The sequence below is a fragment of the Anabas testudineus genome, chromosome 6, assembly GCF_900324465.2.
Source record: "Anabas testudineus chromosome 6, fAnaTes1.2, whole genome shotgun sequence".
Lineage (NCBI taxonomy): Eukaryota > Metazoa > Chordata > Actinopteri > Anabantiformes > Anabantidae > Anabas > Anabas testudineus.
In genome coordinates, this window is record NC_046615.1 from 5,959,918 (window position 1) to 5,979,881 (window position 19,964).

The following is a 19,964-nucleotide window of genomic DNA, read 5'->3' on the forward strand; positions in this document are numbered from 1 at the left end:
ACCATCCATGAACCACTCGCCTGTGTCCAGCAGGGGGAGGTGGTGTTCAACAAAACGCTCATGTAAATTAAACTTTGAGATGTACGGTATAGAGTCGATAGATTCGTGGCGCTGGACAGCTGCTATATGCGTATAATAAAAATATAATAACACTCAAGATAAATTAATAAATATAAATATATATACCAGATTTATAAACTATAAGTAGCCTATATATTATGTCAATTCTGATTCACAATACAGGAAAGTGCTGCTGCTGCACCGCAGCGGTCAGCTGACTGAACCCAACAGGAGCGCTGGACGTGCAACAGGAAATACTGTGTCCATTCATACTCGGGTAAATAAGCCACTTATAAGTTGTAGTTATATGTTCAGCTACTAAATCATAAAGCTGTGGCCAGCTGGATATGTCCGGTACAGAGTCCGTCTTATTTCTAACCTCCCTCCTAACTGTTAGCTGTACTGCTAGCTAACGTGGAGCTAGTGTATGAGGCTGAATGTGACAGCTAGCTGCTGTAAACATGTTGATGTTAGCTCATGAAAAACACTTTAGAAAGGTGTCCGCCAACATGTGTGGAGATCGTGTTGAATGAAATGCTTCACTCTTTTCATATTTGTGCTGGTCCTTACTTAATATTAGCCCATTACATCCTCTATTTCTACGGAGGATGGAGGACTCTATTAGTCTCAGTCACGTTTTACTGTTGGCTTCTGTTTTTCAGCTGTGACCATGAAGAAAAACAAAGGCAAAGCAGGAAGTACTGCTGAGAAGGAGTTTGTGTTTGAATTCAGGGCAGGGAAACACCACTGTGTCCTCAAAGTGCCTCTTCAGTTCCCAGCTCAAGAGAACATCAATGACCTTCATGGACGACTGATGCTGCTGCACAAAATACCCTGCTACATAGAAAATGGTAAAGTTGCTGTTCTTGGAAAATATCAGACCACAAAATGCTTCTGTCTAAACAAAGGTTATGTTTATACAACAAGATGAATGCAAAGATTTTCAAATTTTAAATTCAAGAAACCTTATATCGAGCTGAAATGTAGAAAATAGCAACATAATCATTATTACTAGTGGATATTTGTGCACGAGTGCAGAGCAGCTGTCTTTTCTGTAGCTTTGACATAAAATGTGTTATCCAGTTTACTTGGACAACAAACAAAGATTCAGTTTATTTGAACTGAATCAATTGAAAAAAATTCCTGTCGACTCACAAAGACACAAATTGCCATTATTTTGTAACCTATAGCATAATCTAATAAGAATGAATGCGTCCAACCTATTGATTTTTTGAGGCTTGTACAGAAATTTATTACATTTTTTTAAAATTACTGTTTGTGCATTTCTTCTTGTAGAGCTAAAAAGCTCGCTTTCCAACTTCATCGAGAACGAGACCATCCTGGATTATGACAGAGAGGCAGAACTGGCCCTGCAAAGACTCACAACAGGAGATGTAGATGTGAACAAGCTCACCAATGCATGGACCAGGTCTTATGTGGAGGTGAAAATAGTGCATATTAACTAATGTCAATGTTGGTAATAACAAAATGCATCTAATTCTATATAATAATAATCTAAATTACATACTTCTCATTGGAGAATCATGCCATAAATATAATTAGATTTCACTGTTTGGCTGAGACACATTTCCACATAAAGCTAAAATGTTTCAAAGTCATTTTATTTGGTACTTCTATGATTAACCATTGATCCTGACATGTTTCATTAAATTATCCTGTTTTAAAAGTGCTTATATTCCCAAACAAACATCATTTCTGATTACCAGCTTAATGAACATATCATCTTCAACACTGTTCGTGCTTGTATTGCCTTCAAAATGCTCCTTGACATCATGATTATTCTTTTTTGTAAGACAATGATATAACCTGATTCTCGCGCTATATATTTTTTAATGAGGTAGGCTAATATTTAATAACATGCACAGCATACTTGGCAGGTGTTTCCGAAAGTTAATTTGATACACTGGCTGCTCAACACACCCTGATTGAATATCCACTACTCCACGTAGTAGCACAGCAGAGTGTTTTTTGAAGTGTCCTCAATTGCTCCCGCTATCGGGGCAGTCATGGATCATTAAAGTAATTTAAACAGAAGTAGTGCAGCGTATCTACAGATTGATTATTCATGAGTTCTGGAGAAAAAAAAAAGTCATTACAAAAGCCTGGGCGCCACGTTTAATGTCTCTCTTACTCATTACACTTGCTTCTACTTTGATGAGTTTCTTTCCAGAGATCCAACATGTGGAAGCTGTTTCAATATTTGGGAAGGGAGTCATCACTTTTTTCATTATGGATCAATACAAAACAAACAGTCCAGTGAGGCGTGGAATGGATCTTGTGGTTTTGTAATGAAGTGAAATACGGTCTACTTACTGACACATTTCCTTGAAAGACTGTCATTTAATTGATTTAGTTTTACACTTCAAAGTTGAGGAGTCTAAACTCTCCTGTCTCTTGCTCAGGCATATATAAATTGACAGGGGCTGCCCAAGCTTGTGCTGTGAAGCCCCTTTGGCCCACTGTGCTCAGATGTTTAGTACATTTAGGTTTGGCTACCAGTTGGCATTTTACTGCAGTCACACAGAAATACACATGGAAGCTCTCCAGCATCCATCATGTTTGTGGTCTAAAGATTCCTGAGCCTGTATAAATAGAGTTTCAGAGAGTTTCAGATTCTGAATCCTGTTCTGTTGCTTTTCTAATTAGGCACCATCAGCTGCCCAGATTTAATGAGCAGAGCAGAACGTTCAAAATGTCTTGACATTGCATTTCGCCCTCCTCATTTGTCTTCCTCTAAACGCTTATAATTTAGTTTTGCCCTCTTCTACAAAGTCAGCTCTTTGCTGGTCACTTTAACTTGCAGTGCGTGTGTGCAGCAGATCATTGCCCACAATGATGTGTCTGTGATGTAGCATAAGAAGTAGTAACCGTGCTCCTGCAAACCAACAGATGCATATGAGATAAGGCAATAGTATCAAACATTACAGTGTAAACTCTTGCAATGCCTTTCTATGTCTCTAAGTGTTTAATAAATTCATCACACTGTGCAGCCCTGCATGCAATGGTCATATTTCTTTATTTATTTTAAAAACACCTAAAATTGAAATTCTCCTAACTCCTAATTTGAAGCAGGTTTTTTCTTTCCTCTGTCATTGTTTCAGACTACGCTGGAACATGCCCGGCCTGAAGAGCCCAGCTGGGATGAGGACTTTGCTGATGTTTACCACGAGCTGATCCACTCCCCAGCCTCAGACACCTTACTCAACCTTGAGCACAACTACTTCGTTAGCATCTCTGAGCTCATCAGTGAAAGAGACATGGAGATTAAAAAGCTTCAGGAGAGGTTGGTGTTGGTGGAGTATGGGGAATTCCTGCACATATTGTATTTTCACATCATCCTAGCCAATGTGGAACTTAACAGCATGTGTTAAATCAAACATATCAGGTGTGAAACCACCTTTGGAAAATACTGTTGTGTTTACTCAGTTATGCAGGGGTGGAGGTTTGTTTTCTTTATCTCAGTAGGATCTGCACATTGACACCTTTACTTCTTTTCCTTTGATAATTCCTCATATTTCCTTGTACATACTGCACTGGCACAGTCTGCACATTCATTTGTTTCTTAATAGACTTTCCTACTGCTTATAATGGAAAATTAATTCATGACTTCAATTAGTAGAAGCATATTGTAGTCTCTATGCACAAATAAATAAGATGTCTTTTTAATTCATGATTTGTATAGATGATGATGTACTTTGGTGAACATTTTTTTCCCTTTCTTACAGACAAGCAGCTGAAATGGACAAAGTGATGCATGAGCTGGGGAATACTTTGAGTGACCAAGATGTGAATGCAGTGGCATCGCAGCACTTTGATGCACAGCAGGTAAAAAAAATAGAAGTTAGAGAGCTCCGTAGCAGTGTTACGTGGAGATACCATAACCTCAATTCATGACTGAAAGTACATTCAAGCTGATCATAAAAAATACTAAAGTTCTTCTCTGTGTACTTTTCGGTAGATAAGGGTTCAAACAAATTGACCAAATCACAGTTTCTATTGCATTTTAGAAAAAAAGTTTCAACCTTTCTGGAAATGGGGTTTGAATCTTATGTGTCACAGACGTGTTTCTCAGTGTTTGACGTTGTCTTCGTTAAACAGGTGTTGGAGAACAAGTGGGCTAGTGAGCTGAAGCAAGTTACTGGCATTCAAAAGCAGGAGTACCAGGAGTGGGTGATTAAACTGCACCAGGACCTGCAGAAATCCAACAACAGCAGCCAAATTAAGTAAGTTTATCTGCATGTGTTTGTGCCTAATCTTGTTTTTTGTGTCTACTTCATCATACTTGTTTTTAAGTGTATGCATTTCTGTTATTTGTAGGCTTATTCACACCTGTATGCACCTGAGCAGGCATTTTGCCCTCTATGACAATCCCACATAGTCTTTCAAATCTGAGGCTACAGCAAAAATAGTTGATTCAAGATAATGAATGCTGAAATCAGGTGCTTATGTGCTTACTCTTATTAAATATAAAAAAGCTGCCGCACTGACACGGATGAATGCACTCTGCAGATGCAGCAGCTTTGAGTGGGATTGTCAGAACGGCAGCGGCAGAGCTGCAAGTCTTTATTCACAGACAGTGTGCCTTTTGGCGCAGAGGCTTGTCAATGCTTAGAGATTTAAGTCCACCTTAGTTTATTTGTACAGTGATTAAGCATAGAAGTTGGGTGATAATAAGACATCACTGATAAAAGAGAGTGATTTAAAGGACAAAAAACAGAAGGGAAGACATGCTGAGACATAGCTGAGTAGCAGTGTCTAAGAGATCGGAGAAAACTGTTTAGTTTTGTTGACTCACAAAATGACAAAAACATCCCTCATGTGATTGTTGTTACTGGACAAGTGCTTTTATTTTTCATCTCCATTTTTGCTAGAGGTCACAATGCACTCCTGCAGCACTTCTAATCCAAGACTTGACATGTCTTCTTCTGGCCTTTTGAAGGACAGTTTGCATTTACATAGAAATTGAAGTGATTAGAAGAGGTCCAAAACTCATCTTAGTTTGACTGATGCTTAGCTTTGCAGAATCACTTTAACTGGCATCTTGGGACAAGTAGTGGAAAAGGAATCTCATAATGGTTAACAGTAATGTTGAACTGCAGAGTTGTTTTAAATTCAGGTCTTACACTCTCCCGCTGCATATTGGATATTCCATCAAAACACAGAAACAACCAGGACCTGTATGCTAACAGCTCAGCTTTAGACAATATGCTGACCTTGCATCATTTTTTGTTAATGATGAATATCATTATCTTCTTATGTGTAGGTGGAACTTAGTACTTCTACATCAGCACTCTTAACACTTTATAAATATGCATCTTTAGTTAAGTTGGTAGCCCTCAAAGAAAAACTGCACAGTATTCTGGACTTTTGATTAAAAAATAAAATGAATATAACTGAGATTCACACTTTGTCTTCACAAGTCTGTGTTTCATTTTTGCCCCTTTTTTCTGGGTGGGTGGGTTCCAGTGAAGAGATCAAGGTGCAGCCCAGTCAGCTGTCTGAGCTCACAGATTCTGGGGCCAGGATGTTTGAGGAGCAGTCTCAGTTGGAGGAGAGCTTCACAATACACCTAGGTGATTGACCTCTAAGATGCTGTTCTTTCACATCCATACACAGTTTTGTGATGGTTGACATGTTAAAGTTAAAGCAGAATTATAATTATAATAGAGTGGTATTTGGGTTTGTTTTTTTTTAAATAGGAGCACAACTCAAGACCATGCACAACCTCCGGCTAGTCCGGGCAGATGTGCTAGATTTCTGTAAACACCGGCGACACGGCAGCAGTGGTGCAAAGTTGCGACGCCTCCAGACAGCCCTTTCCCTCTACTCTTCATCGCTCTGTGGTCTGGTGTTGTTGGTCGACAATAGGGTCAACTCGTACAGTGGCATCAAGAGAGGTCAGGGGATGTGTTTAATGATATCATTTAATGTTGTCCTTTTACTTGGGCAGCTCATGGTGTCGTCTTGTGGAGTGATGGTTGATCTACAGTGGTTCTCGCTGGAATTTGTTCTGTTTTGGCCCCACTGACTTGTAAAGGTTTTGTTCAGGTTCTACTTTTCAGTCACGTATCATCTCATCTCTGCGTTACTCCCAGATTTTGCAACCGTGGCGAAGGAGTGTACAGACTTCCACTTTCCCTGTCTGGAAGAGCAGCTGGAGGAGGTGCAGCAGGTGGTGCTCTATGCCAGGGCCCAGCGGAGCAGCAAAGAGAAAGACCAACCTGGTTCGAGTTCTAGCTGCAGTTTGTCATTGCAACCCCAGCTGTAATGTAGACTGGACATTTAAAACGGATTAGCAGTGAGGGAGGCGAGCTTTGTGAGGTTGATGGTCAGGCTGTACTTAATGTCTCCAAAAGAATGAATTGAAGAGGACTGCAACTATACTCATGTGTTACTTTTTGCAGATTTTTACAGTTTACCAGTAGTATGATGAGGGAGCTACAGAGGAAGTAGAAGTTAGTTTATATTGCTGCTTATAACAAATGACTGTGTCCAGGTAGAGAAGAGTAGTGCTGTATATAGAAACTCTTTCATGGGGAATCTAGCTGCTGTTGCTATTGTTCATCTAATTAAATGTTTTCATTACGTTTTTTTTTTATCTATTGTTTATTCCTTACAGACATTGCAAGAAATGGAGGTGATGATAAGAGCAAAAATGTTGAAAGAAATCCCTGTAACATTTTACCAGGTAATGGTTATCAATATCTTTTCAACATTTTACCAGACTTGATTATCTGGCATAGCATCAGTTTTAGAACTCCGCTAGATGTTTATCATTTGTCCCTGTTTCAAATAAACACTTTCATAGTAAGGTTGACCTGATTTTGGTTTTCCGCCAGGTGAATTCTACATCTCGCGACACTCCAACTTGTCAGAGGTCCATGTTGTCTTTCACCTGTGTGTGGATGACAACGTCCGTTCAGGGAACATCACAGCCCGGGACCCGGCTATCATGGGCTTAAGAAACATCCTGAAGGTCTGCTGCACACATGACATCACCACCATCACTGTCCCTCTGCTGCTAGTCCACGACATGTCAGAGGTACAAATGACTGAGTGTGCTGTGTACAGTTGAATGTATCAGTGATACTGTAATACACAAATAGGCCCTTATTTGGCGAACTTGGGTATATTTACATTTACATTTACATTTAGTTATTTTGCAGATGTTTTTATCCTAAGTGACCTACAAGCTAGGTACAAAGGAAGCAAACTTGTGTGCTCTGGGAAGAACTGTTTCAGTTTCATGAGGTGCAAGTTTAGTTTATTTATTAAAAGTATTAAGTGCAAAGAAGAATCGGAAGAGTTCAGTTTTCAGGAAGTTTTTGAAAATTGAGAGTTAGGGCAGCTGAGCGTGCAGAAGTGGGTAGGTTGTGCCTGGGATCTTTTGAGGTAAGCTGTGGGGACCGCAAGACGTCATTCGCTTGCAGAGTGCAGTGGGCGGGAATGATAGTAGACCTGGATGAGGGGGGTTCAGATCGTGCAGTTGAAGAGATTAAGTTGAAGAAAAAAAAGGTTTAATTTTATATTTATTATATATACTATCTAAACATTTAGCTAAAGAAAACTGATAAATGTCTCAAATACTAAGCGAAAAGAAAAGTCTAAGCAGGAAGAATTGGACAAATAATTAAAAATAGATACTAGTAATAGATAAATATACATAGCTTGCTAAGGGAATTCATAATGGCTGAAAGAGTTAGTTAACTGATATTGGTAGAAATAGATACAAGCTATGAGTAAATAATAATAGAACATACAGTAATATAAAATGGATTTTGCTCGACCTTTGTTTGGAGAGAACTGTTACCACAATTCTGTGTGCTCTTGAATATTCAGTAGTCAGATTAAGCTATAGCACATCATCCCAGGAGTTATGTGTGTTGCTAAAATGCAGACCTAGCTTCTTCGTCATTTAATTAATAGTTTATGTACAAAGATATGCTCAATGGTTCATTTTGAGTTGTGTTTAAACCCCTGACTGCTAGATGGCAGTCCTGTCCATCGGTAATGTGTTTTACTCAGATGTTACGTATATGGTTTTATGTTCTTTATGCTATGGCAGGTTTCCAAAAAAAATCTTAATATATTACCTTGTTTTCAGAATTGTAATATGTCCCGAAAATAGACTCATGACCTCTGTATCATGATACGTCATATGGCCAGATTCTTGCCAGTACTTCTTATTGACTAGAATTTGATAAAGAAGACTATATAGAGTACTGAAAAGAGCATAGTGATGTGTAGCAGAGCAGAGCAGGTGGAAGGCTGGGTGGAGCAGAGTGGAATGATTTTGGGTGCCATGTTTACTTCTTTCCCTGTTACAGTCTGTCTGCTTGTTTATGCACTGCATTCTCAGTTGATGTCTGGCTTATCAGACCCCTGCTGTCACCCAACAGCTTAAAATTTCTCAGATTTAAAACCAGCAGGACAAAGCAGAGGGTTGTGAACTTTTTTTTTTGTTTGCTCAAAACCTTACAGTGAATTTCATTGTATGACCAGCAGAACTCAGTAGGAGAGAATAACAGGAAAAGTCTTCAGTGGCTGATGGACTGAGGCCAAATTAAGCAGAGTTTAGGTCAATTTCTGGTCAAACTAAGGTTGATTTTTATTTTCTATTTGGAAATCTTTTTTAATTTCATCTGCTAATGTACAGTGATTGTAATTTTCATTTATGTGGCTCCTTGAGAACATTAAAACTTAATACACTCAGAATCCCACAAGATGCTAAGTAAATTCTGTCTGGAGTGGACTCATGTCACAACAGGCCCTGGGCAGTTTTTCTTCTAATGTCGAACTAAGACTCCCTGTTTACATAAGCAAAATATTCAAACTTTTGAAGTCTCAGGAGCTGGAGGATCTTTAATTGGTAGTTTTACATCAGAACTTTGCATCGGTCATTTCCTTTTCTGTCTTGTTTTCCACTTAGAGATGTTTGTACAAGCCTATTCTTGTGTTTTGGCAGTAAAACTACTGGCATAGTTTGTCTAGATCAAAAACAGACAGCAGTCAAAACACAACATGAGGCTGGGCCTCCTATTCTTATTTTTAGATTTTATTTTTTACTTTGGGTAAAAGTTTGAGTTAAAAATGCAACAAAGAAGAATTGTTCAATCATGCTATAATACACGTGTAAAAGGTTTCTGGAGAGGATATTGAAAACCTTTTCAACCACTTTGACCAGCCAGTGATTCTTACACAGCTCAACAGTCTTTATATCCACTGGTTGTACCGGTTATACTTAGAGTGTCTTATTCCCTGGTCTGTTTGAAGTGTTATCATCGTAGATACCAGTTACACTGCACGTTCTAAACTCGACAAACAATTAAGTTTTCCCCATTTTTCTTCTCACCTCTCTGCAGGAGATGACCATACCGTGGTGTCTTAAGAGAGCCGAGCTGGTATTCAAATGTGTCAAAGGTAACATTGAAGTTAATTCATCACTTTTTTACAGAGCGATTATGCTACACCAACACAGGATTAAACAGTTTTCTGTTCATTATGCCAGTGTTTAATCAAAATGCAGTGCAGATCAAATTGTAAAGCCCATTTCTCTAAGCCTACATGTAGCGAAGCATTTCCAGGCAGTTTGTGTCATTCTGGGAAATCACAAACCAAATCAAAAGTAGCCAAGGCAAGATGAGGGAAAGTGAACTCCTTGAGTGCACTGAACATTAAAGATTGACATTTAAAATACAAGATTTTATTAAACAGTTGCTTTTGTCCTGTTTCATTTGCAGGCTTCATGATGGAGATGGCCTCATGGGATGGAGGCATATCTCGCACTGTCCAGTTTCTAGTGCCAAAGGTGAGTGCAGAATGTATTACTGCCATTTCTGGTGACACATGGTTATCCTTTGAGTAATCACCTGCCAGCAAAGGTTTAAGTTAATTGAAGAGAAATGTGCACTTAGGGGGTTTGTGTGTACACAACACCACAAAAGGCACACCTGGACTTGCAGTACATACCTTTGAATGCAGGGAGGGAACAGACTATTTGAAAAGCACTTAAACATGATAAATCACAGATTATGGAACTTTAGGTTCTCTTGAACGGTTTTCACACTGCTGCAATAAAAGAAAGCTTCGAGACTCTTTACAGTAACTGCGAGATAAGCAATGGGATTAACATGTAGCTAGAAGGTTTGCAGTCTAATGTGATGTCTTAATACTGTGCATATGCCAATGTTGCTTGACGAGGAAATATATTCAGATTTACCTTTGAAGCAAGGGTTTCTGACATATTCTCATGTAATTGTGATCTCAATGCTGGATAAAGCATGACTCTGATTCTATTTTGGGCTTAGCTGGTTTGTGTATACCTATAGCTTTTGTGGTTTTCGTCAGGAAGACAGCAGACATCCTATAGCCTCATCTATCTGTTGACAGATTAAGATGATAACACCAGCAGCATCAAAGGACTCCAACTGTATTGGCTTCCTGTCAGCTACATGCTCAGACACCATTCAGAATAGCACCTACTGAAACAACATTGTTTTCTACACCTCAGAGAGACACAGTGGCTAAATATATGCTCCAGGCTTGCGGCTGCATGGTGTGTGTGTGTGTGTGCACATGTGTGTGTGGCATTGTTTCATAAAGATTAATACTTAACATTCTTATTTGACGGGTGGCAATGCTTAGAGCGACACGGTATGTTCTCCTGTTAAAGTCCCAGCTGCCACAGCTCACATCATTTCCCCATTTTGACTAATGTTCCCCCACCCTGTGATGTTGATCTAAAGGGCACCACAGGGGCTGTTAACACTTGGCTGTACACAAAGTCCAGATGTATTTTTCTTTTCATGGGCACATGGGGAAGAAAGGGTTTAAAAGGTTCCCTTTGATTGTCACTATGTGTTGCACAAATCTCAGTCCCTTGCTGCTCCCTAATCCAAGCTGTGTCTTTGTGTGTCTCCCTGTATTGACAGAGTATCTCGGAGGAGATGTTCTACCAGTTGAGCAACATGCTGCCTCAGATCTTTCGAGTCTCCTCCACGCTAACTCTCACCTCGAAGCACTGATGGAAAGAGATGCACCACATTGTGTCCATGTGGCGTTCAGTCTGACAGAGACGTGCTATTTTAACAGCACTGACAAGTTAAAATTCTTGTTTGTTTGTTGTTGTTTTTTGTACTTTTTTCAGGAAAAAAGGGGGAGGGAAGTGGAGTTTTTGTGGAATAGCACACAGCTCCCACTCACTTTTTAAAATGTCAACAGAAGCATGAAATGGAGTCAAATGTTATGGTGGCATTGGACTTGCAGCAGAGGTGCAAAAATGATTTTAAATAAGAAGGGATATCAAAAAGCTTTGGTATTTTTGAACTTTGCAACGTTACATACTTCTTTCTGAAAAAGAACTGGGATCAGTGGCTCACCAAAGCAGCTGCCTCACTTATCATTTGGAGCCTCCAGGGTGTGGTTCTGGCAAAAGAGTTTTATGACATCATGACAAAAGCCGCAAGTGCTGCAGGATTCCAGTTTTCCTTTAAAGCTGCAATGTGTAACTTTGCAAATGTTTGAGCAAAAGCATAACAGGGAAGCTGTTGACGCGTTGGTGACGTTTTTATTTTCTGTTAGCTGGTACGCAGTGAAAACGTTATCAACCAAGCAGCTTGTGTGAATTTGGAAAAAAAAAAAAAACTAAAACAATATTGTTTACTTAAGTGATGAAATCAGACGAAATAGGCACTGACAACTGGACCTGGAAATTAACACTTAGCAACCATGCTTAGCATGACAGTGCCATTCTCACACATTACCATACATATGGTTCAAATAATTTTTTGATCGCTATCTTAATTTTATTTTCTTGTAAGAAGTCCCTGCGGACATCATATTTCATCTATTAAAAGTGCATGACTTAGCCATGATAGGGGACCACAGAGTTGAACTAACATACACTCTTGACAGTTTATTTTGGATAGGTAGCTAAAACTAATCCACTCTTTTAGATTATGTTAATATTACATTGAGAGGTGTTTTTGTGATTTAACCTCATGCATGATAAACTATAAATCCAAACTAATCATGTGGTTGAACCTCTAAAACAGTTTAAACTAAAACTGAACATCATCACCTTCATAAAGGAGAATTTATTGCACAGCTGTTAAATTGTATTATGCTGCTTTAGTTTTAGTTAGGTGTACAGTATAAACTGCCATCTCACTGTATAAGATTTGGCAGCCTAACCCCATATGTAAGTCTCTTCATATTTGAGGGTTAGTCTTCCAGAGAGAAGTGACACGTACTTGGCTCTCCTAGTCCTAAAGACTAATGGCATTGCTGCTGAAACGAGCTATGTGCAGGTGTTTTTATGCTGCATTGCAGTGAGTTGTAGCAAGGATCACTCTTTGTGTGAGACTGTGTGCACGTGTGTGGTCCCTCCCCTCTACCTCTGTTAACAGCAGATGGCACTGTTCCTAAAGACAAAGACGTGAAGAGGGGAAAGTTTTAAACAAGAGTCTCCCATTTATTGAAATTCATCAAAGGCCATTTTAGTCGGCATTCTTCACGAGCCAGGACAGCCACAGTAGTCTTGTAATTTTCACTGGTAAATGTTTGTCAAATGTTGACAAATGGAGCCCGCTCAGATGTGAATTGAGTATATTCACTGTATAGGTTTACATTTTTATGTTTAATAAAAAAAATGTAAAAAAGGAGCTCACTCAGTCCACTGATTTGATGTAAATTCTTCATGAATACAATCATAAGCTAATGACAGAGTTTCTCATTTTGGGAGATTTGAGTTTTGCCTCTGCCAACAGTGATGCACTTCTAGTGGCATTGGGTTCAGCACTTTATTTACTGTTGATGGGTTATCCCGCAGGAACATAATCTCTCTGAAGTTGATAATCCATGTCATTCATTGGAGTTACATACAGATCAAACGGAGGCCTATAAGCAATTTCAGACAGCCTGAAAACATTTCAGCTTGTCAGAACATTTGTCACAGCCACATTCAGTGGCGGCGTTGGACTGATTAAAAGAATCGAGCGTATCGACGAAAGGACATTGCTTTCTCTTCTTTTAAGATAAACTTGATAGCTGGTGACCCTGAGAGAGTTCTGACATTTCCTATTAGCTTCATGTTGAAACCTGCAACTGTTTATATCACACTGCTATGCAGAGAACCCACAAAATTGTAGGAATATGTATTGCCGAGTGTTTGGCATTCTTGGGATTAGTCTCAGTGGCCTAAAGTGTTGGGTTTCCTCGGGCACAGAGTGCTGGATACCAATTCTGCCTCCTCTGTTAGTGCTGTACGCAGTTCTGTACATGACCAGAGCAACATTTGCAAACTGAAAAGTATTCAATTCATTTGCAAATGAATTGTTTGGCAACTGTTATCCTTGAAGACTTTCAGGACTGTTAATTATATATGGAAAACAATTGACACGATCAGTGTGGCCTTCACAAGTATTCACATGATGTCCAGTCACTCAGAAACATGACCAGCGACCAGCGATCTGCAGCATGTCAGCATGTGATAGGTCGTTAAACATTAACTAAAGAAGAAAGTGCATTTTCTTGAACGAGCACAAACGCACAATTAAGACTACTAACCTGTTGATGTCTGTGGAAAAGAAGCAGCAGCTTATCAGAATGAATGAATGAATGAATGAATGAATGAATGGCAGGCCATGTTCAGTAGCCTAGTAAAAGCCACACGAGCAAAGAAAAGGGGCAGTTAAAGATCAAAAGAGCGTACAAAATATCATTTAGATAGACGTCAACAAATGAGAGTTTTAGTAAGTCATTCAAGAAACATTTGTTTACAGCAGCTTCACCCTCCGCTCGCCAGCGCTTACGATGTTTTTACTTTAAAAAATAAAAGCTCGTGTGACAAACTATTATGACACCGAATATGGGTTTTAATTTACCTTTTTTAAAATAAGTTGTATATGTATTGTTTTTGTAGGTATTTTTTAAAATAATGACATATAAATGCGAGGACATAAATGGCTGTTGCGACGCGTCCTTCTTTTCTCTTATTTTGAAACCGGAAGCAGTCGCCGTCGCCGTCGCTAGCTTAACAGCGGTTGTCACAGCTGGGTAGCAGCCCCTCCACAAGTTGAGCAACAGCGCTACGTCGGGAGCGACCAAGTTGCTGCGTGGATTTGCCGGAGCTGCACACAAGTTAAGGTAAAGTTTGAACTTGTGAGAGTCTTTAAATAGAACAACATACGTGTTTATCCTTGTTTGTAATGTAACTAACGCGATAGTTGGTGACTTAGCGGCCGCTTTGTGGGTTTAAACGTGTTGGTTTCACGTCGCTGCCTCGCAGCGGTGGACCGCGTCGAAACCGCAGACAGACAGACAGACAGACAGACAGACAGCAGCTTTTAACATGTCACCAAGAGGTGTTTAATTCAAACTGTGCCAGGAAGAGTCATTTCGAGAGTGGAGGTTGGGGATTGTGTTGGGCTTTAGCCCCGCTGCAGAGAGGCGTGCGGTTAGCCGGGGGTCCGGCAGCGTGCTGCCTTCTGGAAGTTCTGCCGCTACGCGTCGTTGACACCGAGCTGCTCGCACCCTGATGTGCGGCCAAGTGCCATGGTGGCAGCAACCTCACAGGCAGGCTCACCGAGCCAGGGAGCCTTTCAAGCCCACGCGAAATCCTCGGTCCGCTTCGCCGTAAACATTTGTCACGGTGTTGGCGAGAGCCCCGCTGTTTGGACACATGGACAAATTAGGAGGGATGAGGCGTTTTAGGACACCGCGTTTGGAAAGTTGCTTCCAGACAGTTTGAGCTCCAGCGATCGACGGTGGAAACACCGTGAAGGATAACGTTGATCCCCTGTGTCATCATGCCCCGATCATGTGTTTTACACGATTCAGCAGCCGGACATCATGCAGAGCCAGATATGCTGATGGAGCTCCACAGTTGGTGGCCACGCAGATGCATCATGTATTGTCGATGTTGTTGATGTAATGTTATGGTATGTTATGTTGGGTTAGGATCAGTTTCTGTGTTAAGAAAAGAGAGCGATAATGAGGACACAGAGCCTTCCTATTTTTATGTTCAACAGTGATCCAGATTTTTATGGAAAAAACTTGATTGCTCAAAGACACTAGTTGCTCAAGATGCAGAATGAGTCATTGACTTATTTTCCTAGTAATTCCCTACCCAGAAACAAAGTCCTTGTTTCTCTGATTACCTAATTGACTCCTAGTACTCTTCACTGGAAATTAGTTAATGATGACGGTGGAGTGACTGGCACAAACGTTGCATCACTCTATGTCAAATGATCATATATTAATACTGTGAAGTTGCCTTTCATTCCAAAGTTGTGTTATACGTGAGTACCTGATCATAATGGCACAGGTGAAAGAAAATTCTCCCTGCTTTGGGATACTCGTGTTTGCATTATGGATCAGTTGGCTCAGGTTTGTCACTCTTTCGAAATCTTTCTACTGATTTTAATTTCTCATTCTGGAGAAAACGGTGTCGATAATATAATCAGCATTTTCTGCTAAATTAAACACCTTGTCTGGGAAACTGCAGCGATGGCCTAAAAGTTTCCCTACTTGCTTTATGTGTGTGTTTCATCTGGTTTCCTCGGCTTGTACTGGAATCTCAGAGGCTTAGAAACCACATTAAGAACGAAGAGGATCAAAAGGTTAAACAGCTTTAACCCATGACAGGGGAACTTTTATTATCACTATGACCGTGACTCTGCCATTACACAAAGACCTCCTTCCCTTTTCCATGGACCACTCAAGTGTGTTATTCATTCTACCATTCTGCCTTTTTAGATCCAGCTTCTCTTCTCTTCTCTTCTCTTCTCTTCTCCTTATTTTCTCCTACAATTGAACACATCTAAAAGTATGGCTACTTATTCAATGACTAGTAGCCAGTATATGCTCAAACTATGAAGGCTGTTCTCAGAGCAGCCACATTTCTAACACTCACTATTTCTATGTGTTGCTCCTGGGGGTTGCGCTGCTCTCTGCAGTGCTCATCTGCTCCACAGTGATAGAAATGTTTCTTCACCCACGATGCTGTGGCTACACCAGCTGGCTGGTTTCTAACTGCTTTCTGACAGTCTTATATACCCCCAAGCCAAGCGCAGGATAATCACCCACCGTCGAGGACACCAAGCTACTTAGGCAGACTGAAGGCTTTGCAGTTTTAATCAGTCGTAGGCTGTTTATCTCCAGCTTGGAGTGCTCTCAGTGTTTGCCATGCGTACCTGGATTCTCAATGAATTACACTCAGCTCCTGCATATGTTTTTGAAGGCAGGTGGTGGGATTATGTTGTGGGTGTGATTTTTTTTTTTTTTTTTTAAACTACCTCTTCCAATTGGGGTGGGCCCACAGAGCTTTTGCTGGAAGGGTTTTTGGGAGGCTTTTCTTTCTTTTAAGCTCTGTGTCCTCTTCAAAGCATTGTGTGCTGCCGTGGCTCTGGTGTCATGTGTAGCCATGAACAATCACAGGTATGTGATCTGTACAATGGTTGTCTCTTACTTCACAGAAGGGCAGCAGACACTCATTTCAAAGGGAAAGCAGTTTTATAGCTCTTGTGACAGTCATGTCGCGTTACGTTGATTTCAGGTTTTCATTTTCTTGTCCCAGTTTAGCCAGTTTATTCAAGTTTTGGTGCTTTCATGGCCTAAACAGTTTTCTTTTTATCTTTGTGATGTTTATGCGTGTTATTACTGAGTTTCAATTTTCTGCATAATAATAAAAAAAATACTTTGATTTTCTGTCTGCAGGAAAATAGATGAAACCTTATCTGCATTTAAGTTGGACCAACTGCCTTGAGGTTTAATGCAATTTGAGTTGTTGACTTTATATTGACAGACTCCATGCTGGCTGCCTCTATGTCCTTTATCCCTTCATGCACTCCGGTCTAACAGGAATTCATTTCTCAGATCTTTGTGGTGTATTTTGTTGTTATCTTTGGGCAAACATTCAGATCACTTGGGCATTGCACATTTACTGCTGTAATGAATGCGTCCCTCAAGCGCTAACCACTGTAAAAACAGTGCAGTCATTTGTTATAACAAGAGGAGGGGAGAGAAATGGTAATGAAAAAAAAAAACAAAGTTGAGTTTAGGGTTAGTTTTTTCTTCCCCCTGGAGGACAACAGCCACCAGTCAAAAGCAACACAACACCTGCTCCTAGACCAGTGCTGTAATGCACATTATTTGATCACCAAAACTAACAGCAGTGATGGGGCCAAATATTAAGCAGACTGTGTGGATCTCACAGTGATGGGAAGCAGAGGAGCGCAAAAGTTTTTCCCAGCTCTCTGCAGACTACAGGGTCAAAGTCCAACCAGCTTCTCTGTAATAGTGCTCTGCAGCCAGCTGGGTCAGAGAGACAGGCTGCTTACAGCCTGCCCTAATGAGCCAAAGCTAAAAGGAAAGGTGACAGCTACCCTACCACTGAGGAATGTCACCCCTGTGACACTGTTATCAGTCAGCTTTTTCATGGCTTACACATGGACGCTTCAGTTTTACTATCCTGTTTTTCTTTGGGTATTGCAAGAATTTGATGGTACAGTGTTTTGACTGAAACAGAAAAGTTATTTGTTTCACCTTGAGTAGATTTGGCATTTGTGATTATTTTATTATTTTTTTTTCTAATATAGAACAAGATACTAACACCACTCTCTGCCATATGAAAGTTAGACTCAAATTCGTAATGATGTGCATGATTGTGTTGCTGTCAGGATCCAAGACCTCTTCGGACCCATCTTGGGGTCATGGTTACCTTGCACTAATTGGTGCAACAGGGTAAATGCATATTAAATTCAGGCATCTAGGTTATCTGCAGTCGTTTAATATCTGATGTGATTAAAAGCACAAATATTCCCTATCTTCTCCTCAGTCTGGCATGAAATCGCTCTATACCCAAGTGTGTGGGTGCGTTGGCATTGGTTCAGTTCTCTAGTGGCTTGCTTGGCCAACTGTTTTTCTCTTAAATCCTAATGTGCTGTTTTGTATTTTTGTCATTCAAACTTAAATGCACTGTAACACAAAGGATGAAATATGCCAAATGTGAAATGGTTTCTAAAAACAGAATCATTTTTTGAGTAATGGGAACGTGTACATACACACAAATGATAGAATGATACTTTTGCACTCATATAATTTAACAGTTTGAACCTCAAGCGTCTTTGCATTGACTTTATCTTGCTGAGCATTTGTGTGGAGTTGCAACTAAGTGATGTTACCAGACCTCCTTTCATCTCTGCTTACAGCTTGAGGCTGTATTAGTGTCTATCACTGTTACACACTCAAATGTCTAACTTAAAACTGTCGAGGGCAGAGCTGCATTATGGGTAATATAGGTGGCAGGTTTTACACAGGAAAATAATCTGTGGAATTAGAAAAAAACCTGGTTCTTCTGCATGTATCTAGTCTCACAGCATAGGGATACGGTGGTAAAATGATGGCGTACTCCTGTAGATGTACCTGTATTTGTAATTGCTTTAGTCAGAAGAGGTGTAACAGTTCTGAAATTACCTCCCAATGCAAAACACTTTGAGTGAAACTGTGCCTTTAAGGTCTGAACTGAACCGTGGATTTAGAGAATAATTACACTTTCAGAACAAGCATGAAACTCTTATCAGTCTTTTTTAGAAACGATTCATGTCCTCTTCATACCAGGACCTTACCTCTGGTCATCATGTATTGAATAAAAGGCTAGATTATCCCTTATCAACTCGACCCAAGTTACTCGTTACTAACATGGCTGTGATCACTTCCTTTATGGTAAGAGAAACCCAACGACCTGAGTCTGTTTGTGTTTCACTCTCACTGCTAGTCTAATTCAGTTTACTTAGTTCTGCTCTGATGGTTCAAGAGGGAATCAGGTGGGATTGAAGGCAAAACAGACCCAGGTTCACGTGCACTCACGATGTGGTCCGCAAACAAACTTATCACTTTTCCGTAATTCCCTGTTATTGAGAAGCACTACTTTTGCAGTTTGAAGTTCAGATGAGACCCTAGAGCAGGGGTAACACAGGCTTTCAGTCTTTTTTCCATGGTGATAAGGTATGGGCCAGATGTTTGTAATACATATTCACACTCACTCTTTGACTGTCTCCAAGTTAGAGAAACCACAGAGAGTGTGGAGATATCAAAAGAACAAATCTGGTAAGGTGTTTAGTGTGCCAAATTATGAATGACCCTATCGCCTTCTGATAGTTTCTCACTGAAACCAGGAAACACCAAGCAAAGGGGACAGTGAAAGGTTTCTAATCTTGTTCAGCCCCTTTGAAGTTTGGCTCTGTGAATGGGAAAACATCATATTATAAGAAACCGCAGTTTTCCCTTTCATGTAGCAAGCTGAAAGAGGTGCGATTGAGTGTTTGAGGGAGACCTTTGATATGTGAGATGCGCTGTGCTTTGCGAAGGGATCAAGCTGATGATTTGAGTCAATATGTGTGTGAGTGCTTTGATGCCTGTTTCTGCGAGGCCAGTGTTTTGTCAGAAATGTTTTGTACAGCAGGCTTAGAGTATCAGCCACGATGGATCGGTCCCAAGATGGTCCCTAAAACTCACATATGCGTGAAAAGGTGCCTTCTCTTCTTGCAGACATCTGTAGTACACAAATACGCAGCAAATAATGGGATTGATGAGTGTTGACTGTACAGAACGTGCTGTCTGCGTACTTGTCTGGGATAGTTTGATGTTGAGTGTCCTGTCCAAACTTTTAGGGACATAATGAAAACGAAGGAAGGAAAGTTTTGTTTTGATTACATGTTTCTTTTCTTGGCAGACTTTTTGCCTTGTAGAGCTGGTGATTGATATTTCTTATTTTCCCAGAAGGCCCGGAGGAGCCCTCCGCCTTTTAGCTGGCATTTGATGCTTAGGCACACAAACATAGTAGTGTCATAAAACCCTTTCTATTGTGTAATAGTGTTTTTATG

General features: G+C 40.2%; 2 protein-coding genes across 3 annotated transcripts in view; both read left to right on the forward strand.

The window, feature by feature from the left end:
- Nucleotides 1-256: 256 nt before the first annotated feature.
- Nucleotides 257-12,717, forward strand: c6h12orf4 (chromosome 6 C12orf4 homolog). 2 transcript variants are annotated; one of them, XM_026366562.1, is made up of 14 exons: nt 257-337; nt 723-911; nt 1,357-1,502; nt 3,183-3,364; nt 3,807-3,906; nt 4,180-4,304; nt 5,548-5,654; nt 5,781-5,978; nt 6,177-6,305; nt 6,701-6,769; nt 6,921-7,123; nt 9,444-9,501; nt 9,822-9,889; nt 11,013-12,716. In XM_026366562.1, the coding sequence occupies exons 2-14, from the start codon at nt 731-733 to the stop codon at nt 11,103-11,105; spliced, it is 1,659 nt and encodes a 552-aa protein (XP_026222347.1). In that variant the 5' UTR covers nt 257-337; nt 723-730; the 3' UTR covers nt 11,106-12,716. The 2 variants fall into 2 exon arrangements, with proteins under 2 accessions (XP_026222347.1, XP_026222348.1); XM_026366563.1 differs by lacking the exon at nt 257-337 and having other exon boundaries at nt 725-911; nt 11,013-12,717.
- Nucleotides 12,718-14,140: 1,423 nt separating this feature from the next.
- Nucleotides 14,141-19,964, forward strand: part of slc45a3 (solute carrier family 45 member 3) — a 32,724-nt gene continuing 26,900 nt past the window's right edge. The window contains exon 1 of the mRNA XM_026366135.1: nt 14,141-14,226. The gene's annotated coding sequence lies outside the window, so the exon portion shown is untranslated. The remainder of the gene's footprint in view (nt 14,227-19,964) is intronic.